The sequence below is a fragment of the Numida meleagris genome, chromosome 1, assembly GCF_002078875.1.
Source record: "Numida meleagris isolate 19003 breed g44 Domestic line chromosome 1, NumMel1.0, whole genome shotgun sequence".
NCBI classification, from domain to species: Eukaryota; Metazoa; Chordata; class Aves; order Galliformes; family Numididae; genus Numida; species Numida meleagris.
In genome coordinates, this window is record NC_034409.1 from 45,279,897 (window position 1) to 45,306,885 (window position 26,989).

Below are 26,989 nucleotides of genomic sequence, written 5' to 3' on the forward strand. Positions count from 1 at the left end.
AAACTCAACAGGCTCTTATATGGTCTGAAGAGAAATATGCCCCAGAAAACAATCAAGGCAGAAATGAACTTCCCAACTTGAACTGCCTTTCAGAGAAGACCTCTCTCAAACTTTCTCTACTGTCTACACAGAGACCCTAGGAAGATCTGCTTCAGTTTCTAAATGTAGTATTTGTGAATGCTCCCATCATTCAATTGTCACTTTATCATGGGACTGATTGTACGTACACTGATCGCCTGGGTTCTCCCTCTGCTCTTCATGTGGCTTTTGCCCAACAGGTGAACACATCCTTAATTTGAAGAAGTAGAACAAGCACCCCAGCTAAGTCTTCCAATTATGCCAATTGTCAGATTGCACTGAATGCAATGTCTGACTCACAAAAGACTAACTGAATCGAGTATACCCACCAGTGCAATTACTGGGAAAGGAAAAACTACTCTGGATTTAGCTTGTGAAAAAGTCATTTGCACTGTCTCCTCATGAAAGTTTTTGTTGCACCTTCCCACAAGTCTAAGAAATTGGAGCATATAGCTTGCTCTCAAATGCATGGCTTCCCACCAGTTCACTTACAGGATGATATATCCCCCTTTTCCAAGCAGTTTGCTGTCTAAAGCGAATGACAGAAAGGTCTATTAGAAAGGTCTAATTTTTTCTTTTATTGTCATTCATCAATCCTATAACAGGTTAGAAAACAAAAATTACATTTCAATAACATTTCATCGTAGTTTATACAGAACCGGTTGATGCATGGTGTCATTTTCTCATCCAAATCCACAGCCACCTTTCAAACTTTCAACACTTTCAAAGTTTAGGAATTACAGTGCACGCTGGACTAAATTCTTTCACAATGTAAGGCACAACTACATGATCACAAGTAGTAAACACAAACACTGAAACAGAACTTAAGAATCAAACTTCAATGAAAAAGAAACAAAACCCAAACACACTCATGCAAAGTTGATCTACACCTACCAAGATGGTATGATCCAGTTTAAAAGAAGTGCAGTACTCTGTAAGTAAAACTGTATCATAAGGCTGTTATAATACATTACCTCTAAATACCGGGTAAGAACTTAAAACTTTTTCCATTTATATTTTATACAATTATACAGAAAATAAGTTGTATGTGCGATATTCACATCCGCAATAATAAACTGATCATTAAAACTCAGGAAAGAGGCAAACAAGACAATGCTGTTTGTGGCACGCATCCATTGCAGAAACCATTCATCAAGTTCACATCGCGAGTACTGAAGAAAAAAATGCTCAATTAATGGTACATTTGGTGAATGAGGCTATCCATAGCCAAACAACAATGCTGCACACCAAACTGTTTTTACTCAGCAGACCGTGATTATGAAAGCTTGTGGTTATGATTTGTCTCCTGTCCAGCAGCAAGAGTTTGCAAGACTAAAACTACGGAGGTTAAAAGAATACAATAGAGTTTACTGGAACTTGAAACTATTGGATGCTTCCAAACACATAAAAAGAAAGACTTAATATTTTTTTTTAATTATTTTTTGGTGATAAACTTTTGCGATTTTGGCATTCACTATAAATTTTAGATAATGTGACAGCGAGCAAACGCTATTAAAACTTACCTAATGTTTGAATCATATGCTGAGAGGTAGTTCAAATGAAATCTTACGTAATGGTATCAAACGGTGGGGTTTTATGACTTTTTTTTGTGATTTTTTTCTTCTTTTCTTACAAAAGTGACAAATCCTATACAAGCAGCATTTTGGACACATAAATATAAAAAGTTCTGGTATTTGCTAACTCAGCAAGACATTCTCCCAAACACCCCTCTTGTGCCAGGAATCAAGACTCAGCGTGATACAACAGAGCACTTTGCCATAAACCCAACAGCAGGAGCCTGGGCCTGCCAGTGCGGGCCTGTCGACATTTAACAATAAGCCCTGCTCCCAGCTCTCTTCACCCAAAAAAGGCAGGAAATGCAGATTTTTTTTTTATTTTTTTTTTTAGTTTAAGTCACAGGGGGAGGCAAAGTTGGAAAGCATAACTACCAGGCTTCTGCTTTCATAGTAACACTGATCCAAAAGTGTTAGTGGGGCTTCAGTAATCTTCAATTGACCTGATATTCCTGTATCTGCTGCACGGTGAGTGCATAGTATGTGGCATGCTACAGGCAAAAGGCAGAGTTAATGACCCTAACTAGTACCTATTTTCTCTGTTATTGTGATCGTAAGTAGCATCTAATGCTCTCTCTAAAGATTAAAAGCTCTTAGTTCAGCGTCCCTTAAAAAATAAAAATTAGAAAGTGAAACTGAGTTTCTGTGGAGGGACTTTACTGTCCAATTATTGCTGGCTTTGAAAAGTAAACCATTTAGTGCTTTTGGAGAGAGGATGTGGTTGGACAATACTTTTAGACTTATCCTAGAAGTGAGGTCAATACTTCATAAATGAAGAACTGAACAACTGGCAAAAACCTTGAAAATATATAAAATTCACATATTCTCATTTTATAATCTTAAAATGAAGCTCTACAAAGACAATGTGTGTGTGACTACATGAATTTTCTTGTTACATGTGCTCTCAGATGATCTTGCTTTTGATACGCAGTAATTATAAGTGCAATTCTCCTTACATAGCAAGGGGCCAAATGTAATACAGTGAAAAGTCCAGCTGAAGATAAACTTTCTGTCCACTGATTACAGCTAACACATGCAATGCCAACAATGCCATTCCACTTACTCCAGATTATATTCAGTTAGACAGCAAAAAGTGCATAGTGCAAATGACAGTGTTATTTCCTAGTCCCACGAGAATATGAGTGGAAGGGTGGTACCCTGGAGGAGGAGTAATTTATCAGTTTTAACATACTTAAACTATTGTGTCATTCTTCCTGGCATAGTTTATGCTCTGTTTGAACTTCAGCTCCAGCAGTTTTCTGTCTGCCACTGAGTACTGGTCATAAATTTTTAATTTTAGCAAAAAGCATTTGTTACAGCTTTCCATTCAACTGGCATTTAACAATCTAGAATAATACTTGAGTTTTCCAGGTCCCCTCTTCAGGAATGTCACTTTTCTTACCTCTAGTATATGAGATTCAATTATTCTTGCTGATGTTATACAAACACAGCAAGGCTACTTTGTGCTTCCAAATATCCTCTTCCTCTACTAAGAAAAGCTCTCTAGTGAGGATTCACACATAATCTTGGTGGCTCCAAAACTAACAAAAATATTCATTGCTCTTGTGAGGCTAATGCCCCACACTCCACAACAACTCGGTTACTTGACACCTTCCAAAAACAGAGGAAAAAAACTGCACTTTAAGTTAAAGCATTGCTAGAAGCAGCAGCAGAAATTTCCCTTTACCTCCTCATCTGCAGACAGCAAGTTTTCCTACTGTGACTCAGTTTTATTGTCTTTGTTAAATCACTGTAGAAAGGGGAAGGTCACTGGAGGGAAGGAATTCATGGGGAGAAGAAACAACAGTTAAGCATAACCAGCTAAGATCAAAAGCCTGCCACTGAGCCCTGCAACGCAACCTGCCTCCACAGGGACTGCAGTGTGGAAATATGAAGTATGTACTGCTGACATGAGGCAAAACAGTAGAATTTGGTATTTTGGAGACAACAAACCAAGGGATCACGTAGGAAGAGATGTGGCATCTCCAGAAAGTTAAAAGAACCTCTCCCCATCCTTAACACCACCACCCTTTACTTCCAAATACTTCCATAGATCATCTCAGCCCATGCAGCAGCTGGTGTTTCACATTCTGCTCCCACCAAAGATTCTGAATGTCCTCTCTGAGGACACTTCATCCACAGTTTCAGGAAAAAATCCCACAGTTCACCGTTGCATTCCTGATGCCATAGTAATGGCGGGTAACCAAAGGCAGCTTGAGGATGCCACATACCTACTTCTGCAAGCATAGGTTTTACCATTTCTTCCCTCTACATCTTGCTCTATAATGGCCTCTCCTCAGTGAAATCAGAGCAATGTGGTTCTTGCTAAAGGCTAAAACAAATCACTCCATGTCCTCTGGTTCCCATGTTCTAGTTTCTTCTGCCATTTTATTCTCTGTTTTTATAGACTGAAAAATCAGTGCACTCAATTACCTCATCCAGAGTCCTTTAACTCTGTGTGGTGAAACCTACCAGTCTTTTTTCTAAGTTTTTCCTATTATTTCTATTTTAAAGCAGTGCAACAACAATAACAAAAAAAAAGTATATTCCTACTGAAAACATGCTCACCAAAGTAACAGAATCTGTGAGCAGATTTACAAATACAGAGCTTTTCAACTTCCAGTTTTCCTTATAATAACAACAATAACCCTCATAGGTCATTTTCCTGAGCTTGAGCACAGGTTCCAACCTGAAAGCCAGGCTGATAGCATTATATGGTCCATCGATTCGTCAGTGATTATAGACCTGCACTAAGAATCATAAGCAAAAGTGTAGGAGCGTAAGATTTAGCAATGAAGTCACTAATATACTCCAGTGAAAAGCTGTAGAACTCCCAACTTTGCTGCAGACTCAATCCTCAAGCATGAAAGATTCTACCCCCAGTGCTGTTCCTCCCAATTTTAACAATTCTTTTTTCTGCAAATATGTATTTGAAAAACATTTCTGTTCCCTCAAAAAGTCAAGTCATACGTACTGGACATCAAAAACCAACCTTCAGAAACAGAGCTGGTTTCACCCTGAAGATGGGGAGCTCCGCATCAAGAGTTATCCTCTGGTCAACCAAACACACTGCTTCAGCAGCCAGCTGAGTGAGGTGACTTTGCTCATCTTTAACACAAAAGCATCACAAAAGGTTAAATCAAGAACAACTCTATCAGAACTTCTACCATTTCCTCCCTACTGAAGAGCCATCTCCTCAGGTTTTAAACATCCCCATTCAAAAGTAAAACAACTGAACACAAGTGAGTCTTTTAACCATCTCCCACCTCCCCTGAGAGATTTCCACCTTCATCTACCACATACATTTTGTCCTTCTCATAGCTGTGGGAGGCTTCCCCCTTCACTCTTAAAATCCCTTCTGCTCAGTGTGGTTGTCCTTTGCCCTGAAAGCAGCACCAGGCTCCATGTGTTTCACAACCAGACCTAGGCTGGAGCAAGACTCCAATATCTCTACCTTTGCCAGATTTCTGAAGTCACTTGTCAGACAAAGAAAGGCTTGAAAGCAAACCTTCTGGATTCCCTCGGTTAATAAATAAACAGAAGAAATTCCCAGAGGCAGAGTTCTGCTCTTACTTTCTATTCAAAGAATTCTTATTTTGAGTAGTTGCAACAACAAGGAGATGCAGCAAGTCCAGAGGATCCTTTCACATGGAGTCGCTACAGCAACCGTTTCCTTCAAGCAAGCAACTCTCAGTAATAATTCAATTTTAAGAGAACTCATTGAGGAAGAATCCTTGAGGATGCAAATTTAGAACTAGGCAGTTAGGGTATGAAACACAGATCACTACCAGGGAAGAGGGATTAAGAATTCTTTTCATTTGAGAGTCAGGACAAAACATTTTTCACCAGGGTCTCCTCTTCATTCACATATAGAGCTGTCAGTACATAAAAGTAAACAAACTAAAGATGGCTAACTGCCCATCAATGTAACAGAATTTGTTTCCTTACTTTGGTAGGCAAGGAATAGAGGAACTCAGGACATATTTCTCATCTCTGAACAGCCAGCACAACTTTGTAAGACAGAGAATGGCTTGGGTTGTAAAGAATTTATTATAGTATTTAAGACAAAGAGGCCCTAAGTATCAGAAGAGATAACTTTAGCTCAGAAGAAATAATATTAACAGTTTTGAGGCCAAACACCAGATACTTATTTAAAAGAGAGAGAAAGTTAGACACAGGCAGGAAAAAAAACACAAGTGTAAATAAAAACACAACAAAAAGATTTGGAATTTACACGAACGCAACAGGAAACTTCTGTTGCAAGTACAGAAAAGTAAAATCTGAACAAATACAGGGTGGTAAGACACTGGAAGAGACTGCCCAGAGAAGCTGCGGCTGCCCCATCAGGGGAAGTGTTCAAAGTCAGGTCAGATGGGACTTTGAGCAATGTGATTTAGTGTCCATTGCAGGGGGGTTGGAGTAGTTGATCTTCAAAGGCCCCTTTCAACCCAAGCAATTCAATGAATCTGTGATCTAAAACTGTATATACTGACCTGTTCGTTTAGAGCTGTTTGGCTTACAGCTAAGCCAGCACCATGAGAGTCACCATTCTAAGCAGACTAAATCACAGAACTAGCATACAATATAAGAACCCTCAGCAACAGGGGACAGATGGAACAATGGAAAAGTGAGGTTTGTTAGGAGTACCAGGCGTTCAGCTTCTTCCACCAAAAGCTGAAGGAAGAGAGAGGAGAAGTTCAGCTTAACTGCAACACCCTCTGAAGAGAGTTTTTCTTAGTAGGATTCCTGGTGTGGAATTTCAGGACATGCCTCAGAACCACAAGGACTTCTTGGAGCTTCCAGAGTATGGGCATGGTGACAAATGGGCTACAGGCTACTATCCGCACTGTTTTTTAAAACCCGCATATAAAGAGTTTCTGGAATATTAAAATCAATTCATCAAATATGTAAAAGTGAAATCAGTCCATGTGGGAGAGCTTCGTGTAATGTTCCTACAATGCCCACTAAACTTGGTCTCATCATTTGTTCACACATACACACACACACACAAACTATGCAGTACAGTATGCATAAAGATATTCCAGTATCCAAGTCCTGTAGTTGGGTAAGAACTCAGGTGCTGATACCACAAGTTCTAAGTGGGCAAATAAAACTGAGAGTTGAGTCCAGCCATTTAACCCTCATTGTGGCATTTGGACTTTAAAGAGGAAAGTCCAAAAACCAAAGAGAGAGGAAGAAAACAAAACCACAAGGGGTTATAAAGAACATCAGATACGCAATCAAATTCAACAATGAGTTATGCTATTACAGCAACATTTGATACACAAAATCCTCACAAGTTTTTGCATCTTCCTTTTCCATTGAAGGAAACAAGCATAAACTGCAATATCACATAAATGCATTTTCCTCTTGAAAAAAAAAATAAAGATAAAAAAATACATTGTTACTTCCTCTGTTTAAACTTTATTTACAAATAACTGGGTATTTCTAATCTAGACATAGAAGCTCTTTCCAGGACAGACGGCAATAAGCATGGGTGATCTGAGCCCATATCTCACAAAAAATACAATAGTTTTACTTGGTATCAATAAACATTTTAAAATATACTAAATTTTGCCAAGTGTTACAATCATTGTCCAAACTGAGTAGTAGTCTGAGTGCTGAATGAAGTGCATCAACAGAAATAATAAATTTTAGTGTAACATTTCTTTGTCACTCACACCAGTTATCCTTGCAAGTCATTAAAGCAAGTATCACAGACCCGGACAGGCTTCTTAGAAGAAGGAGTTAAGGCATTCTTTGCTGAGCACTCAGCACAAAAGATATTTCCACACTGTCTACAGTGATGCTGTGAAAGAGAAAAAAAAAACATATACCGTGAACATTGATTACAGAGCTATGGGCACAGATCATTAATGGAGATCATTATCATGTCAACTCAACTTTTTCATGTTTCAGAAGTTTGAATTTTTAAATAGTAGTTACATAGCACCCTGAGCTTATATGCACATAGAAGACCATAGACTAAATCCTTTCTAAAGGATATAGGAGTAAAATCGTTAGAAGTGCTGCTTCACTGAGTGCTGCCTATGCTAGTTTTGGAACTGAACTGGTTCTAACTAATTCTCCTTGTTAATTTCTCCTCTTGAACTTTTTTTGGTTGCATAAAACATGTTCTTCCTACCTGCTTTCACATTAAGAAGTACCCTTGAATAAAACAATCCAGCAGCCTTTGTTCAAAGACTACCCAAAGGACATGACACCAAACAATGTAGGGCAGGGAGAGCCACCTAACAAGAAGTCAGGAAGCACTGCAGAATGAATCTCATGGATATCCCTCACCTACTTCACTGCCAAGTCAATTGGTGGAGGGATGTAATGATAATCTCTGGATGAAGGGCATACCCCACCAATGAAGGTGTATTTACATCTTACCTGACTACAGCTGTGTTACAGACCTAACGCATAGCCAGCTGTTTCTTCTGTTCTGTGTCTAGCTAGTGCTTACAAAGATACAGTCACACAGCTCCAGACCATGCTGACGTCTCAAATTTTCATGTATATCTCGTTTCAACAAATTCACCTTACTTTTTCACTTATAAATCCAGTCCAGAATGGTTATAAGAAAGTTTACTGTAACTACTCTCATAACACTATAATTTTGCTTGTTTAGGGACTGAAATCCTTAACACTATTTATAAACTAATGTTGTTAAAATGGCAAAAGAAGCATAAATACAGTAAGCCCCATAAACATTACTTTTAGTATTTAAGACACCATAAGCAGTACCTGTAGTGAGACATCTCAAATATCACAACACTTTTAAAGACATTTTCTAAGGTGCATCACATGTGAAATAGTTTGAAAGTAACAGAAAAAAAAGAAAATCCCCACAGAAACACAAGAAAACACACCTACCCTTCTCACTGTCACTGAAAAGCCTTTTCCACAGGCCATACAATTCTGTACCTCATTGTCTTCTGCCCATTTCCTGTTGAGAGCTTGGGTGTGTTTGATCTATTTAAATTTACAAAAATAATAAAAATCAAAGTGAATATTTAATTCCTACTGATTTGCTCAATTTAATTGCATGTACTATGCAGTAAAAACACCAATTCTGCCATAACGCTGAGAGCTTGTGTTTTCTCCAAAAGAAAAGTTAAAGCAAAGTTTACCTACAGAAAGGAATGTTGTCCTTGTGCACCACAGGAACACCTTAATCACAGTGGAAAGGTAACCCACCATGAATGTGATGCAAACTTTGATTGTTTCTCACAAGCCCCACAGACAGAATCAACAGGTTTAATTGCTTCAAATCAAATTATACCTGTAACGACTGGTTTTCTCGGCCTAGCTCCTGCATTGCAGCAGTAGTGTTGTCCAGCTTTTTCTTCATTTCTACAAGTTTGGATTGAAGCTTTTCAATTTCTCCCTCACTTTTTATACACCTAAGGATAAACAGTGAATAGTCAGTTCAAAGCATATACGGCGATGTACTCTGCCTCCCGCAAGCAGGTTGTCATGACCAAGAAGAATAGGTAGCCTCATAAAATCCAACTGGAAACATACTTGCTGTGAAAAGTTCTTGGATGCCTTGGCTGGAAAAATATTCTGTTATAACAATCAATTTAAGATTATCTGGCATTGCTCCCAGATATCTGGGGCTTATTAATACTTGGGGCTACTCCCAGCACTAGGGACAGTACCAAATGCAGTCCATTAATCAGCATCCTCTAATAAGCATCACCATGCTATAGGACACTCTTCACAAAGCATCTGTAGTAGATCAGCTCAGAGAACAGAGGAGAAAAGTAACCTTTTCTTTTAGTAAGGCCACTTCCCATCAGCTGAAATGCAGCCAACTGTTGAAAGCTTGATTTTAAAATGTGTCTTTCTACTAAGCTGTAAAACGGTTACTGGATGAGTTCAGCACAGAATGTAGTGTCAAACAAAAAGAATCTCATTTGAACTGATCCCATTCTTTCCCCAAAGCCTACTGCTCAAAAGCCAATCAACAAGCCTGACAGGAGAGATAAAAGTTTTCCATTCTGCCTGCACCAAACATCTCAGGAAATAGATGGAGAAAGTTTCCAGTCTTGCAGATTGTAAGCTCTGCTTTCAGATAACTCCTGCTGCCTTGCAGGCCTCCTGCTGTCTGAAGGAAAGCAGCTCTGCTTGCGTAATTCTTAATAAATGGACTACAGACATTAAAAAAGAACTGGAGAAAGGAAGATTTTAGGTTTTCAGGAGGAAGACAATGACTCGTGTTAATCCTAGAAAATCTGTCTAAGCCAAATGTTCAGTCTTCTAACATGAGCAGTGGACATATCCAGAAGTCTATAAGCAAATTCTGTGTTGTAGGAGGTACTAAGGAGCGGGTCTAGCTTCCAAGATTACTAGTGCATCTGTTCTGATTCATTCAAGACAGAGGAGCCTCAGAGTGATGGAGAAGGGGAGGTTTCTTAGTTAAGAGAGGCACCTTCCGCCACTCCTTGTGAGGGTCACACAACAGATGAGAAGTCACAATCTACACACCTCAAAGTTCAGAGGCGCCCAATAGATTTAGAAGGCTCCTGGGAATTGGCATAAATCTTTGCGCACGGGCACAAATATGGGGCTTTGGTGACAACTAAGGGTCCGATAAGCCTGCTTGATTTCCTACAACGCAGTCACCCTGTCAAACACAAAGAGTGGTTCTTTTTCCACAACGACACTTGCTGTGCTTTCAGAGGGACAGCAGAAGGTTTCACTCTCAAAAACCACAGCCAGTAGCCCAGGTTCTAGCAGCAAACATAGATTTAAATGCAGAATCTGGAGTCAACTGAAAGAAGCTTTGGTGTAAGGCTAACCATTTCCTAAACTACACTTTCACATCATCATGACCTCTCCTACCTCTCCAGCAATGCTCTTCTCTCATCCTGATTATTCTGCACGGTTGCTTCCAAGACAGCAATGTCCCCACGTAAATCGTCTGTCTGTTTCTCCAGTTCGCTAACTCGTCTCTGACTGCTTTGCCACTCTTTCTTCATGGTAGCCAGGTTTTCATTCAGAGCTGTGACCTGCATGGTGAGCTTGGTCTCCTTCTCCTCATGTTTCCGATTTTCTTCTTCTTTCTCTTTCACCTCTGAGTGCTAAATAAGCAACAAAAAAAAAAGAAAAACAATCTTCCAAGTATTCTTTCCATATTCCTTGCATTTAATTGAGGCAAAGAACCTTTACCATACTGGAATCATTACTTTTATCCAGTGAAACTTATTAAAAAAAAACTGTCCCCTACTGAATTTTCCCACACTATTAAATGCCTCAAAGATTTCTGATCTTGTCATTTAAAAATTAATGTTATCACTCTCTGCTTCCTCTCTGCTCCAAAAGAATCCAAAGGCACGTTCACAAAACAGTCTTTATAGTCCCTACATACTAACCAGTTTGGCTTCAATTTCAGCACATTCTTTCTTCAGTTCCTCTTCTCTCTTTTTCAGCTGATCTTTGACAGCTTGTTGGTTTTTCTTCTCCTGTTCCAGAGTTGAATTCATATTATCCATCTTGCCCTGAAGCTCTAATTTCTGTTGAATCAGTAGTTGTTTTGCATCCTTGAGATTTGCCACCTCCTGTTAGGATAAAGAGCCCAAAGTTAGAGTGGCAACATAGAAGTACTATTGACTTAAATTCAAAAGCACTATAACTGTTTTCCAGTAAGAGCACAGCAGTATTTTTTCATTTTATCACTGGAAGAAAGGATGGTTTTACAGCACGAAGTGTCAGTGATTTCCATGGTCAAAGATTTAAAACTTATACACACATTAACAACACTCAATTATTTTAAATGAATTTAATGCATTATTTTTTCTACTAGGATAGCAGAAGCTGTGTTGGTTTATTTTCTAAAATTCATTGAAAAAATGCCCACTGACATTTTCTAGAGTCAGCTGTAAAATTTACTTCACATTGTTCTTTGGTTGCACTAATCAGCTTAAAAACATAAGAATGACAAAGCGAAAACCAAATATTGATGGAAAGAAGCTGGTTTGTCTTCATCTTAAATGTATAAGTATATACACTAAGTTTTAGGCAAGTATAATGATACATTTGGTTCTAAACATTAGTTTGTTTCTCTGTATTAAAAAAATAAATAAATCTTGAAGTAGAATACCTAGTTCAATTTATAGGAATCCTTTCCTTTAAAATTACACAGCCAAGCACATGGGTACTAATAGCTTAATAAGGGTTGCCAGCCTTATTATGGAAATAAATCAAAATTTCCACGGCCAGTTAAAAGCAATCCAAAGACAGCAAGAGAATATAACCTGAGGACAAGCGGATGTCCTATAAAAAGTACATCTATACACTTCCTGGCAAGAGATGGAAAATAGAGTACAGGACCATAAGAAGCAATTTCTGCTTTAGTCTGACTCCTAGTATATAGATCAAGAGATGAACATGAAGCTGCCATTGGTGTACACAATTTATAGACATTATTATAAGTTTTCTCTTTTAAAACAGATTTCAGGAAGTGATGATAATTATAATAGGCATTCTCCAAACCCAAGAAATTGCTCAGCATAGACTGCTTGGCAGTAACAAATTACAGATTTCTATCTAAACAGAAGAGACCACTTTTTAAACACTGGAGAACAAAAGAACATCTGAAATTTAACTTAAGACACCATGTAACTTCCTTTATATTAGTATTTGGTAGAGTCCCTATACTTGTGCAGCAACTTAAAGGCTGTGTGTTTAACAGATGCAAATATAATTACTTACAGTATCATGTGGAAAGTATACCAATGGCCTTTTAGGAGTTTCATTTCTAAAGAGACTAAGAAAATGAAATATGTAGAACGTAGCAAGAAGTCATTTGCTTTACTCAAGACTAAAAATTACTTATTTGACGTCTCCAGGTTTTTATCCTTTAAACAGCTCATTTGATTGTCATGATTTTGGAAAAGAGCCTTTTATGAGGCCCCTGACATTGTTTTTTCTCCCAAGGAAATTTAAAAACCACATCACATCAAGGGAGCTGGAAGCACTACCACGCATACTTGAGAAGTACTAGATGTGCCTAGAATATCTGAGAAAATTACTACTCATGACATTTTTGGACATCGTTTCTTTTCTGCACTCCAGCATAGTCAAGCAAGGGTATCCACAATGAATCTAAAGTAAATTGGAAAAAGATCCCTTAAACTAACACAAATTTTGTGTCCACGTGGCCAAGAACAGTGGGCACCGGTGCTCCTGGATTATCACTAATCATGTCAGCATTGCCCAGGAACCTCAGTGAAATCTGTGCTTTGGTTCCCTTACCTGTAATCTTACCATCTTTGTAAAGCCATTCCAGATAACATCTACTGAGTAGGCACATATTTCTTATCAGATAACCAACCACATGAAGACTCAGTTTGTCTCAATATACCTTCTCAAATTCTTGCTTGCAGATTCTAAGCTCTTCGCTCAGCTTGGCGCTTTCTTTTTCAAGTCTATTTCTTATTTCCTGGAGCTCTGTTGTTTTACATTTTTCATTAGCCAAGTCTTTTTCTTTCAAAATCTTGAAGAGAAATAATAAATAAAAAATATTTAAAAGTCGCTAAAAAAGTGATTTCCAAATTCACTTAAAAAAAAAAAATAGTCTAGGACCCAAACCAACTGATTACAAAAGCTCCAAGTAGGAAAACAATTGCCACATAACTATCTCTACCCCCAATTAGCAGTGCAAACAATTAGCAGCATATTTGCAGTTTTAGATTTAAAACTAATAATGTTTTTCTGCATGTCTAGCCACTTGGTTCAAATTAACAGCCTTTTTTAGAGCAAATTCACTTCAACTGTCTGTTAGCTGTCTTTGCTCCAGAGATTCAGTAAAACTGCTGTTGCTACGCTCTACAATAGCACTATGCCCCCAAAATAACCCTTGTTTAGAAATCCAGCAGGAATTAATGGAGAGGAGAGGGCAGGGGGAGTCTCTGAGTGCCTGTGTAAAGATTTCAAAAGACAGAGACATTTACCCTCTCATTCTGAAGATCCTGTAACATTTTGGTCTTCTCACCCAGCTGCTGCTCCTTCTTTGATGCATCCTGTTCCAGCACAGACTTTGCTTTCTTCAGTTCCTGAATCTGCTGATTATTGCTTGCAATTCGATTTCTGCTGGAAACTACCTCTTCTTGAGCAAGAGCCAGTTTTTCTTCTGTGGACTAATTACAAAGACAGCTGTGCAAATTATCCAGCAAGTACAAGACCTTCAGATACCTGACACTCATCTAATCATTTTCCACTGGGAAAAATTGTCACCTACCATGCAATGCTTCACTTCAAAGGCTGACGAAGTATAGCTACAGGAACCTCTAGGTCACAAGTTTTCACCCAGTAGAAAGAAACTACCCAGAAACATTTCCATCAACAATACCTTACCATACGTACTCCAGTTTGCACTCTTCCACAGACAAAACACAAAAACATGCAGAAGTGCAAAGAAGGAAAGGTGATTGTTTGATGGAAAGAGAATAAGTTTGACTTTGGTTACACAAACTGAGTTTATTGTCAGGCTAAATCAACTGCATTGTAACTCCATACAGCTGTTATTCAAGCAGCACTGAAGCCATAGTGTGAAGTCTTCAGAAGTCATTCAGGATTTTTTTTTTTCCTAATACCTTAAGGAAGCTAGCACTAGCACAGTCAAGACTTAAAAAAAAAAAACAACTCTGAAGTGTAATGTACAACCTAAAACATTCTAATATCAGGACAAAATGTTTAATAGTATCAGCTGCATCAGCATTTCAAACACAAAATTTAAACTTCCACTCAAAATCAATTACAGACTGTATATTTCATTGGTTTACTTCTTATTCAATACTGTCCATTACACAGAAAACAAACTTGGATGTCTCTCTATACTTGGGTCACAGAAACCCAAGCAATAACGTAAAACTTACACCCAAGATTCATTCTATTCACTCACAGCGAAGTCAAAGTTTGGGGCGCTTCTTAATTTAGTATTCTCAAAGTTAATTTTTTTTTAATGCCTTTGGCTTAGGCATGTGCTAGCTAACATGTAGAAGCATGTTCTCTCAAAAAGAACCAGTATGAAAGAAAAATAACAAACTCATCCTCTACAGCATCAAAATCTTGCTACTTTCTGGAAATATCTGATGTGAAGATACAGTGTGAGGTAGGGAGATTTATTATTAGTGAACCATTTACTACATTTAGTGCACCACTAAGGGTTTAAATTCTCTCACAATTAACTATTGTCACATATACTCTTCTTACTAAAATCCTAATTAAATCTCTTGTACTTACTTTTCCTTTTAAAAACCACTGAACTTAAACAATTTCGACTTAACTATACAACTGCAGCAGCTCCTGTCTTCATTCAAATACAAACTGATTTCTGATCTTTCCTAACCCTTATTTGTAGTATCTGAAGCATTTTGCCAGTGAAATCAGACTTAGTGATGGAACACTGCCAGCATTCAGCCTACTCTGCATGGTATTATTCACAAATGTTTGTGTAACTCAGTAGTTTGTAATATAAGGGAGTCTGAATTTCGAGGACACTTTAGCATACTATAGCTCCCATACAGCAAGTGACTCTTAGTTGTGCTGTAATTAACAGTAACTCTACTCATCTTAACTGGGAAGCCATTTAATATAACTTCACTAGTAAATCCATCTTCTGTTTATCTGTGCCTTTCTTTCTGCTTTGCTCAAAAATCCCTCACAGCACCCTTTGGAAACAAGTGGAGATCTGGCACACAGCTAACCATTCCAGTTATCCTTGCTCCTGGCTCAGTCTCCATTAAGACCATAGTTCAGCCTGATTCTTTTGGACTGCCGAGGAGCTCACATCTTTAATATAAAATCACCTCTCGCAATATCTGATGCTATTCGCCTTCATTATTCAGTTTTGGCATTGCTTCCAGAAAACAACAGGTGTGCTCCCAATACAATAACCTCAGTCATGAGATTGCTCTTTAGTATGACAGAGAAAACAAAATGCATGGAAAACGTACAGAACAAAAGAAGGCAACCTGTATTTATTATTGTAAATAAAAACAGATGTTAGGTTGGCTGGTATAACTAAAGTCATCTCAGCCTGATCTTGTACAACTTATGCTGCTGCACTGCAAGAACTAGCTGGGTCCTATGACTTGGATTCATTCCATCTAAGGGAGGTGTACAAATGAGCCAGTTTAGACTGCGTGGCCCTCTCCTCCCACTCCATCCAAAGATGGAGCATGCAATTGCTCACAGATGTTAACCTAATGCTGCTTCATGTCTTCAGCAGGATTAGACTGACTGTAGACAGTGTAGTCTCCTGACATACAGACATGAGGTTTGGCAGCATAGATACTCCCCCAGAACATCCACTGAAGACAGACAGCGATGCCAATGTTGGAGGCAAAGAAACATTCTTTTGAGAACACAGAGGAAACCAGGATCAACTACAAAAAGCACTAATGCCAAGAGTGAGGAAGATTTGGCGGAGTTCAGGAGAGCAGGACACACACAAAGTATGCTTGCACTAACTCAAAATGAAGGAAGAAGTACCAATTCTGCATTTTCACTAACTCTTGTAAATAGGCTTTTCCAGAAAAGAAATTAGAATCCCATTTTTGTATATATAAGAATAAATATAGAAAGTATAAATAGTAATATATATAAAGCTAGAGCTTTTACAAGCACTCAAATCATGCCCAATTTCTTTTTTCGGACAAAAACATATGAGCTTATTTACTGCTATAAAAGGTGCCTTTTTTAAACTAAACTAAATTTGCAGTACACGGTATCCATAACACTATAACAATGCTCTTAGCTTAGAATTTCCTCCATTTCTCACTTTTCCTCTGTGAGTCTAACAGCTCCAAAGTTTGCATCTGATTAAAACTACATAAACTATCTTCTGTTATTCAACTAGAAACTGCAGTTTTAAGGGGATGTTCCTCACCTTGGGCTGACAGTGCTGCAGCTAGGCAGCTGTGTGAGAGCTGCACTCTCCTGAAGTGTTGCATCCCCAGCTGCAACTTCATCTGAGCGTTCCCCACAGGGCAGCCAGGCAGCTCCCTCAGCCACCAGCCTGCAGTGACATGCCAGCCACAAACCAGCAGATGGAGCTCTGTGTACAGCCAGCTCCTGCCATCCACTCCCAGGAACCCTGCTCGTGCCACCTGTGTGCTTTGCAACCTTTTATGATCTATCCTCACCTCCAAGAACTCTGGCCTCACAATAGCGTGGTGCTACACAAATTCAGAATATTTAAGCTTTGTCATCTAGTTTTTTTTAAACTAAAGCAAGCCTAGCATTGCTAGCATCTTCCAAAACAGCCTCGCCATGCCTGGGCTGCACAACACTAGGCTTCAAACCATGCTGACTAAACACAGCTGTCCAGGGAGCTCATACCTCTACCAAAAATCCTGCACAAGTCACCTAAAGTCACCTCATTCATAAGTTTTAAAAGCTTCAGCTACTGCCTACTAATAACATCAAGTCCATTCTGAACTCCAGGCCTTCTACCAGCCTTCGTTCCAAACTATCCAAAAATTCCTAGCTCTGGCTCAAATCATCTACCTTAACTAAGCAAATCCTCTAAGGCTAAACAAATTACAGATAACTGATATGGAACCAGTCAATGAAATTCTGTCATACGGTTCTTCTGACTTGAGTGATATCTACATATTCAGCTCTCAAAACTAACCTTCCTGAACACTTTTTTCTTTGCTGTCTTTTAAGACAAGTTATCACTACTACTTTTATTTAACACTGCAATGAGACTGCACACCCATAATTATGCATATATTCCTCTCATCCTTTTCCCTCTTCTAAATTTTACAGCAAACAAAACAAAAGCAGTACCAAGTGAACCACACTAGCCCTAATTATTATGCATAAATACATAAGTAACCAAGCAAACAGCTTCCACAGTGGTACATTACCTCAATGTTGAGGACAACAACCTTCCTATGGCCCTCTAGGCTTCACAAATATTCACACGATACATCAAGTTACCTGACTGCTCATATTAACAACCTTACTTTCCTTTGATAGACACCTTATTTATATACTACAGGCATTGCTAGACGTCTGTTCCTGTCACCTTATTTTACCTTTTTGCACAGATGTTCCATCTCTCACTTACCACCATCCCGATCCAGGTGTAAAAGCATGTGCGACACCTACTGTCCTACTTTGTATTTGCCAGAACCAGAGGTCATCAAGCTGGTTTAATAATACTTATTCAGAGCTATTTTTGCAATAAGCAATACTTAAATTATACCAAAAAGATTTATTGAGCACATTCAGTACATTTACAGGTCACTGCATTACCAAATGCTGATCTATAGTAGGAAACTAACTCAGAAAGGAGGCTAGCATGCTACAGTCACAAATCCTAAGAATGTTTAAACCACAATTGTTTGTAAGCAGGCCCATGCTCTTTACATACTTGCATAAAGATTCAAACAAGAAGCACTGAAAATAAAGTTTCTCTAACTTGCAGGAAAACATGGCAGGTATTCTAATGCCATAGATGAGAACAATGATTAGGGGAATGATTCAACAGTGGGTTCATAAAGGAACTATTTCTCTTTTTCTTAAAGTAACCCAAAACCTGGAATTTGGCTAGGCCTCCACAGCTCACATGGAGCTAATGGCTCCAAGGCCTTTAATATTTCAAGGATGGGACTGAAACGCCTACTGTTTCTATTAATTTGACATCTCTGAAAGTCTACAATTAACCAGGAAGAGTCGGAAGAGGTAAGGATATAGGAACAGACGGAAAACTAAAATTCTAGTCAGATGATCTAGAAGGCAGCAGTTACTCATGTTCTGCCAGCAACTTTGCCCTCACTAGTTATGCTATTTAAATCAGTTGAAAGCTACAAGAGCAAGAAAAAAACTCTTAAAATAATACAAAAATAAATCATCTTTCACTTCGTTCCCACAGCTCATCTTGCCATTGCACAAATGGAAGAGTAGCTCAGGTAAACTAGCAAATACACTTGGCTTGAAATTAGTTTCACCGTGATCTCTGGCCCACGAGAAGGGATTGAGCATCACTAAATTCTTTATATAGTAAAGGACTTCTTTACAGTTCTCACATGGTTTCTTCGTCTTCAGAAAGGATACTCACAGATCTATTAAGTCACGCATAGCATAAAAATGTCTCTAAATACCTTAAGGTCTTGCCTGGTTGCCAGCAGCTCAGACTCTTTCCCATAAAGGTCCAGCTGCAGCTTTTCCATGTTTTCCTTATTTTTTTCATGGGTCTTCTGTAAGTCTGCTAGCTTTCCTTTCTCTGCTTTAAGCTCCTGAGCTGACAAAATAGCCTGCTGTTGCAGTTTATTCTCCAGTTCTGCCTGAAACATAAGCATAGGAAGTGCCAGCTAATGTTACAGACAGTAATCTTAACCATTTCAATAAACCACATTTCTACTGCAAAGCTAGATTTTTTTCCACTTATGAAATAGCAATTTGGTAATCTAATATTTACAGTTTTATAGCAATATTTTGTAACTAATTTAACAATAACACTTAATTCAAATCAGAAAAATAAGCATAAGACCTAAAATATTACTTAGATTTTAAATGTTAAGTCCTACAGTTTCCACAGACCAACTAAAGCACAAGTTTGAACACGTAGCTCAGGGCAGCCAAAGCTGGAGCAACATTTAACAGCGCATGGCACGCAACACAACATTCTCTCATGTTGCAAGACATTTGAACTCCTTCCACTACGGTTTATGAGTTTCATACTGTTACTCAGATAAATTCTTTCAGGATAATAAAAGAGTTAGTTTAAAACTGCCATGGACATTCCAAAACACTGCAGAGTTTGTCTAAACTGCTCTCACAAAACTTTTCTACTGCTTTACAGGGAAAGAGCAGCTCTTGCTTCATAGCATCTTCCTGAAGCAACATAAAAAAATTCAATCTAGTCTTTTTTACCAGTGTACTGAAACTCAGCTCCTACAGAATCTGTACATTTCAGCATTGACTGAAGACCTTTATAACACATCCTGACCTCATCCTTTTGAACAAGACTACAGTAAATAGCTGTTTATCACAAAGACATTGGCGGAAAAGTTGCAGCATTTATCAGATAAATGTATATTAATTTTCTTAAAGGAATACAAGAGGCCATCCTTACCTTTTCTAAAAGGGCAGTTTTTAATTCAGCTTGCAGTGTTTCGCTATGTTTTTTCTTCTGCTCAAAAGATTCCTTTATCTCTCTCAGCTTTCCCTGAAGATGCTGTTCACTGTTTTCTTTCTCTTTCAGAAGACCCTGAATTTCCAGTACTTGCGCTCGTGTTGAATCAAGTTCTACTGACAACTGCTTAGAAATCTATATGCAAAAATATTAAATAACTGTATATAATTTTAATTTAACTCATTACTTATACATGTAACTGCCTACTGAACTGTGCGTATGACAAACTGTATAGTTCAAAAAGCAAACAGACACATTCACAAATGAAAAACCAGTCAAAGCTGTTAAAGCTGAAGATATGGTCTCTGGCTCATCCCCCAAAAGACTGCTGACAAGCTGGGGAGTGCCCCCTGGTTGTAACCTGAAAGATTACAAAGCCCTCTTCTACATTCCTCTATGCATCTGCTGTTTTGCTCTGTACCAGGCAATATCTTTCTCGTGAGCCAGTACACTTCTTACATTTTTAAAATAATCTGCAGGTTATTTGTAGCAGAGTTTCCAAGGATGCATTACTTCTTGCATACATAACCAGACTATCCCACAGTGTCACTGCTGCAAGCTCCTTCTTCAGAGCTGGATGATCCAATACTGGCAATTAGATTTAAAGAACACTGACAATCAGATTTAGATTTTAAGAATACCTATACCACGAAGATAATCTCTTATTCTCAATCTCCTACACTTAGATCAGCTCCAGTCTTTTTTCCCCATTCAAAATTAAAAGCAGTTAGCTTTTTTCCAGCCAGCAGTGATCTGTGCTCGCCTGCTGCCAGCTGTAGCAGATACCAAACTCATCCTCCAGCACTCGCCACAGAGCACCACAGTGCTTCTGCCAGAACAAGAGAGGAGACAAAGTAGCAGCAGCAGTCACAGAGGAAAGGTCTGTCTGTAAGCATTACACCTGCACATCCACAATCAATCTTTCAGGCAGCAAGAATCCACCACAGTTCAAAACATGTCCACTGCTCATAATGCTTTTCCGATTCATTTAAGGAAAAGGTGCAGTTTAGGTAAAGAAATTCATAAAAGTGGATTTGGTCTTCAGCCTACTAGCTGAACTAAATGATTTTGTCTGAATGCTCATCTTTAAAAAAGTTAACTTCGTCTGTATGTAGCCATGGACAATTATAAAAATTTGCAAAAGGAAATAAATCCTCAAGAATATATGAAAATTTCCTGTCAGCCACACAGAGAACATGGTTTAGGCAACACAGCGATGCCTAAGTTGAAAAGAGATCTAAGGATATAAGATAAACAATTTCATTGTTCAGAGACCATAAATTTGAAAGAAAATGAGGACACGGTAATAAAAAGTAACTGTTTCCCTTATGGAGAAACTGCAGGGCCAAAACAGTATGCAGAGCACAGGTAAGTAACAGCAGAACCTGTATCTTAAAATATGTGTAGGAAATTTTTAGTATTACCTGATTTTAGGGACACAAACAGGTTACAATTTGAAAACTGCAACTTTTTTTCCCCTCAACAATCCCAGCATGAAAAACTGAAAAATCAATCTTTTCAGCATGTTATTACTCTTTTCTTGATTTTTTCAAACTAAATAAGTGAAGTGGACAGCTTACCCCCTCCTTTTTTTCCAGTGAGTTTTTCAATTCATTCCTCTCTTTAGCTACAGACTCTGTCTGTACCTGGAGCTGCTGTTTTACTTCTTGGTAAGATTTTTCCTATAAAACAGAAGATACAAGCAAATATTTCTGGGAGCTTCTAAGACCAAATGCCAGGTATTTTCATAAGAGCTACAAAAGCCTTTATACAAAATGTTTGTGGTTGTTTTTTGTTGTTTTTTTTTCCAGTGAAAATGCTTTCCTCTCAGTTGTGGACATTTTCAGTTAAAAATTCCAGTCATTAACAGTGATAAATCTAAGCTGAACATAGCTGATAACACATACTTTAAGGCAGCCACGTGCCAAAAAGATTTTCTGATTAGGAATAGCCTTCTTCTTATGGCTCTCCTCAGGATTCAAAATTTCTTGATGTTTTAAAACTCATGAGCAAACACATTGGCAAGATTATTATGCAAACAACTACATTTGAAGTCCAAATTCTACGCGCTGAAGTCAGTAATGAGACTCCACATGATTATAAGCAGAATCTGGAAAGCCTAAACTCGGGAAAAAAGCTTTTAGGAAAAACAAATATTTAAATAGCAGTAACTAAAGCAAGCAGAAAAGCTTATCTTATAAAGGTGAAGGAGGAAAGGAAAAAGTGTTATTTTTAACTAGGAGCAGATTTATATTTTTATAGAGTAGAATAAAAGTAGCTACCCGTGGGTTCTGGGAAATTATGACATGCAAGATATTTGAATATTTATTGATACAGTCGTCAGTTGTATTACCAACAAAGCAAAAGGGGGAAAGAAGAAAAGGTGTATTTTAAGGCTAGTCAGAGTTTATTCTTATTACCGTAGTACACTGCTTGGGTGAAGTATTTGTTACCACACTGCCATGTATGAGACCCCTCTGAAACTGAAATAATACTAGTGCTCTCATATACCCTTAAGTTAAGCATCTCCCAAAACAACCAAGGGTGTTACTCTGGCTGCAGTACACAGCTTTCCAGGATGTTCAGGCAAGTGCACAGGAAGGTTCTATATAAAAGGCTATGGCAAGGAAACACAAATGGCCTCTCTTCATATTTCTTCAATACAGTGGCAGTAATTAATTTCCATGCAGTCTCATCATATAGACACTATTTTCAGACAGAAACCAGTCTTAGTATCAGACAGTAAATACTTCAAACCTAATTTGTAATGAACAAAACTACTAACCATTTCTGCTGCAGCTGCTTTCCCTTTTTCTATTTCTTTCTCTAATTCTTCCTTCTTTTTTTTGAAGGATTCAGAACTTTTTGTGAGCTTCTCTTTGGTAGCTGTAAGGTCCTTTAATAGAGTATCCCTCTCTAATTTCACCTGTTGCAGCTCTGATGTTGCTGCTTGCATTTTACAGTCTAATTCCTTGAGTTGTTTACTTGTATCCTGACTTGATTTCTCAAAATTTTGTTTGAGGCTGGCGTTTTCCTCCTCTCGCTTTGAAATTTGCTGATTTGCTTGTTCAAGAGCCTCAGATTTCTTCTGTAAATCCAATTTAGCACTAGACATACTGCAAATACAAAATAAAACAGAGAAAAATAAAAGATATTTTAAGTTGGTCTTCACAGGCTCTTTTGTATCATTAAACATCTTTATTTAAGGATATTAACTGTAGAACTATTTCAAAGAATGCCTTTTTATTTTTGAACGTGGGCATTTTTTCTCTCCAGTGAAGATATATCAGCAACTCTAAACGCTATTTTGAGAAGGATTTTTCCTTTCTCAAATACTGTGAGCAGGAGCTACTCCTTTGCTTCTTATGCGAAACCCACAAATCAATATTTGAAAGATACAGAGCTATGGATACTTCGAGATGAATCTTAGAGCTTCAAACTGTTCAGATATTTAACTGACAAGCACAGAGAATAAACTGGAATGCACTGAATCACAGCAGCCAGTGATTCACATGAGATGATGTGGCAGATGGAGTCTGCACGGCAGATAAAGTGCAAGAAAACAATCGGGACCTAGCTCAGTTCTCCTACCAGAGGGAATATATCACTTTTATCTATGATTTTAAGAAATTACAGGAGAGAAGAGCAAAATTTCAAGTGTATTCCAAACCACTCTAGTTTTATGTCCGACTTCAAAAAGTACTACAACACAGCGAACGCATACGCTTCTCTTTCCGCTTCAAGTTGTTTACTCAGTTCTGCTACTCGGAGGTCTAATTCTGTAGATTGCTGTCGCTGCTGCTGTAACTCCTGAAGAGCTTGTTCTTTGCCTGCTTTAGCATCAAGAATGTCAGCCTCAAGTTTCTGATACAGAAAAACAGAAAAGTTAGAGCCATCGGAACACAACCAATCAAACAAAAATAACAATAAAAAGCAGAAGTCATTCAGCAGTATTTACTGGAAAAAGTCCTTCCTGTAGAAAGCAGTGACAATTCTCACACACTATCCATCTCTTTCATTACTTGGCCACTTGCCTTTCATTATTTAGTTCCTGCAATTATTTTGCTCCCCCAGAAGTGAACTATTTTGGTAAAACATTCTGAAATCGCCTCTAAGGTAAATGCAAGGAATCATTTTACTGCAAAGTAATAAATAGAATGCAGAAATCTTTAAAAAGCCATATACAGTGCTCAGCTTTGGGGCTAGGTTCTCAGCTACCAACAGTTCCAGCAGTTTCAAATGACTACTGATTTACATAGCCCCCGACTCTGACATTCTTTGTAACAACAGAGACATGAACTATAGCTATAAAGAAATCCTGTGCTTGTCTAAAAGAAGGTTTCTTTTGTTTTTAGAAGGTATTTGTTCGTTTATATGGAATATAAAGAATATAGCAAGCAGGTACTGCTTAGACTCCTCAACACGTTGGCTGCTTTACAGCCACTTCTACTTTTATGCAGTAGTCATAATACAAAATCATCAAGTTCCTCTGAGAAAATTCCTGAGGATTTCTGTTGTTTGTTGTGTGTTTTTTTCTCCTTTTAAATACTACGCATTCAACTGGAATAACACAAAGAATGGTGATGACATGAAGACTTCTACACACAATTGCATTCCTGTTGACAGCATCAACAACACTGCTCAGTTTCACACTTAAGCTACCAGGAGGCTCATAAAATCTTGTGCAAGTAAACAGCGTATTCCTCCTAAGCATATGAGTCTACTGGTTACTTGTAAAACTTTGGCAAAAGAATTAAAAATAAAAACACGAATGAAAGCTGGTAGAAAAGCACATAAGCTAGGAAAAGCACCCTCTAGACTGCTCATCTCCTTCCAAACAGACACACAACACGACAAAAGAAATTCTGCATTGCTCCTAAGATCTCTCTGTTATATGACTTCACATATTGTGATTTTGACTATCAAGAATGCTTAATAAAAAAAAATTGAAATGTAAAGCTCAAATTTTAAAAACACTGAAGCATTAGGAGTAATTCATAATTAGGAGTAATTCATATCAATAACTGAAAACGTTAGTATAGGAAAACATCTAAAGGTTCCGTAAACCTAATTATGGGCAATGTAAGAGAAAAACTAAGCCCAGGAATGGAATGCAAAATACAAGATCAAACCAGCAGACAAATATTTCTCGTACGTAAAAAGCCTTCATAAAGGTGTACTGAAAGGCTTTAGAAGTAAATTAAACCAGAAAGGTGGTATTAGCTTGGGCTAACCCATGTAACACACATTCCCTGGCACCACTTGGAATGTGTATAAACTTGAAGACTCTAATTTCAGGAAGTAGTCATCTTCCCTCTCACAGCACCTTCCAGGCACAGAGGTCGGTAGAAGCACACTGAAGTAAAGTGGCAGCATAAGGGACCTCAGTGTGATACGTGAGCCCAGAAAAAGAGAATACAATTAAGGGTATATCAGAAAACACCGGTGAGAAAGAAAATCTACAGAAGTCATACTTCATATAAATCCTTCCCTGTAACTTGAGCACAGCTTTTATCAAATATTACCAAGCAGTGGTGAACATCAGTCTCAGTAAGCTCAGACACCATTCAATACAAACCTTAAGCTGCCCCTCTAGCTCTTCGGTTTTCTGTTCTAAATAAAGATGTTGCTCTTTGTAGTCTTTGAGATTGGCTTCCAGCTGAGAACAGTATTCCTGCTTGTCATTCAGCTTAGCTGTAACCTGATCCAACTGAATGCTGACCTTATTTAACTCCTGAGGTAAAATAAAATAAGAGGGTTGTTAGCTTCTAAATAGCTTCTAGAAATGACTAATGCCCTTTCAATATATGCTTTGAATGATCTAATGTGTTGAAATTAAAAAGGAAAATGATGTTTCCTTTTTATTCTGAAGCAGGAAATTGAGATGGAAAAACGCAAACAAATTCTCTTTGTTAAACACATCCCTCACAAACTTTATAGGCTATGAGCTAGATCTTAAAAAATGTGTTCAAGGTTATAAAGAGATGAGGAACTGCACATCGTAAACACTCAAGATCCTGGAGGTAATACAGTCATAATTAGAAAGTTACACTACAAAACCTTAGAGAAAACTTGTTGTCTTCCAGAAATGAAGCGCCATCAAAGAGGAAAGCCTGCAGCACGGTAACAATAAGCTCTCCACACACCAAAGATCATTTCAGATCATTGGTTCAACACAAAACAACATAATTTCCACTGGAGACATGAACACGATTGCCTTGTAACCACTAAGATGACAGTTACATCCAAGCTCCTTACTCTCCAAGCAAGCTGATTTGTTTAATTATTAGTTAACTATGAGTTTAATTAACAGTTCCAAAAAGAGGTCTTCTGTTTATAGCTATTAATTACATTCCCATCTAAAAATTGGTGCCTTTAGGAACTGCTGAATATTTCTCCTGAAATGACAACAGCATGGATTCTAATATCGCAAATATTTGATTCAGCACCTGGTAAAAAGGTGCAGTTGGATTAATGCAAACTAAAACATGCAATTTTAACAACAGCCATCATGTCTTTTTGTCAGTTGGCATGCAGATAATTATTTCTGAACAAAGACTTTTGATTTTGAATTTATCTGAATCTGTAATACAAGTTAACAGTTTTCAGTTGAACCCAGTGCATTCTATAAACTTTTCTTTTTCATAGCACATGAGTTAGAATTGTACTCAAATACCATAACTTAGACTACAAACCATGGCCAAACATACAGCAAGGACTGGATTTCTAAGTAAGTTCTTTACACTGCAAAATGTGGGTCCAGATTACAGCAAAAAGAACAGAAAACACATCATATGGTTAAAATATCCTACGTTATTATTTCCAAATGCATAGTCACATATTTATTTAGTTTATAATCAGACTATTCTTAGGTTTGTAAGTAGATTTTTAGGTAACATAGGAACTTTATGCTTGTGTGTTGCTCATAACCTGTTGTTTGTCTTGCAGTGCGTGCTGGGCGGTGTCCAGATGATTCTGAAGGTCTGCTCTTTGAGCAGCTTTTGATGCTTCTGCTGAAAGCAGCAATTCAGTTTTTGCTTTTACCTGAAAGACAAGTTGTACTTCATTAAAATGTCTATTATTAGTAAGTTCAATAGCAGTTTTCATGTACTAGTGGGGAAAAAAATGGGTTGGGAAGAGGAAAATTTTTCAAATTTTAGAAAAAAAAATCAACATG

At 37.9% G+C, this 26,989-nt stretch overlaps 1 protein-coding gene across 4 annotated transcripts in view; it reads right to left on the bottom strand.

The window, feature by feature from the left end:
* The window catches only part of EEA1 (early endosome antigen 1), a 71,722-nt gene continuing 45,374 nt past the window's right edge, over positions 642–26,989 (bottom strand). For 3 of the 4 annotated variants that reach the window (XM_021410195.1, XM_021409413.1, XM_021410952.1), the window contains 14 exons: positions 26,743–26,856; positions 25,391–25,546; positions 23,537–23,676; positions 22,598–22,928; positions 21,393–21,494; positions 19,753–19,947; positions 18,779–18,961; positions 13,616–13,801; positions 13,027–13,158; positions 11,036–11,221; positions 10,506–10,744; positions 8,941–9,061; positions 8,532–8,630; positions 642–7,461 (listed from right to left, as the gene is read on the bottom strand). In XM_021410195.1, coding sequence (XP_021265870.1) covers positions 7,339–7,461; positions 8,532–8,630; positions 8,941–9,061; positions 10,506–10,744; positions 11,036–11,221; positions 13,027–13,158; positions 13,616–13,801; positions 18,779–18,961; positions 19,753–19,947; positions 21,393–21,494; positions 22,598–22,928; positions 23,537–23,676; positions 25,391–25,546; positions 26,743–26,856 — 2,307 coding nt within the window. In that variant the 3' untranslated portion in view covers positions 642–7,338. Of the gene's footprint in view, positions 7,462–8,531; positions 8,631–8,940; positions 9,062–10,505; positions 10,745–11,035; positions 11,222–12,917; positions 13,159–13,615; positions 13,802–18,778; positions 18,962–19,752; positions 19,948–21,392; positions 21,495–22,597; positions 22,929–23,536; positions 23,677–25,390; positions 25,547–26,742; positions 26,857–26,989 lie in introns of those variants that run through there. The other variant, XR_002443180.1, reaches the window with a different exon arrangement.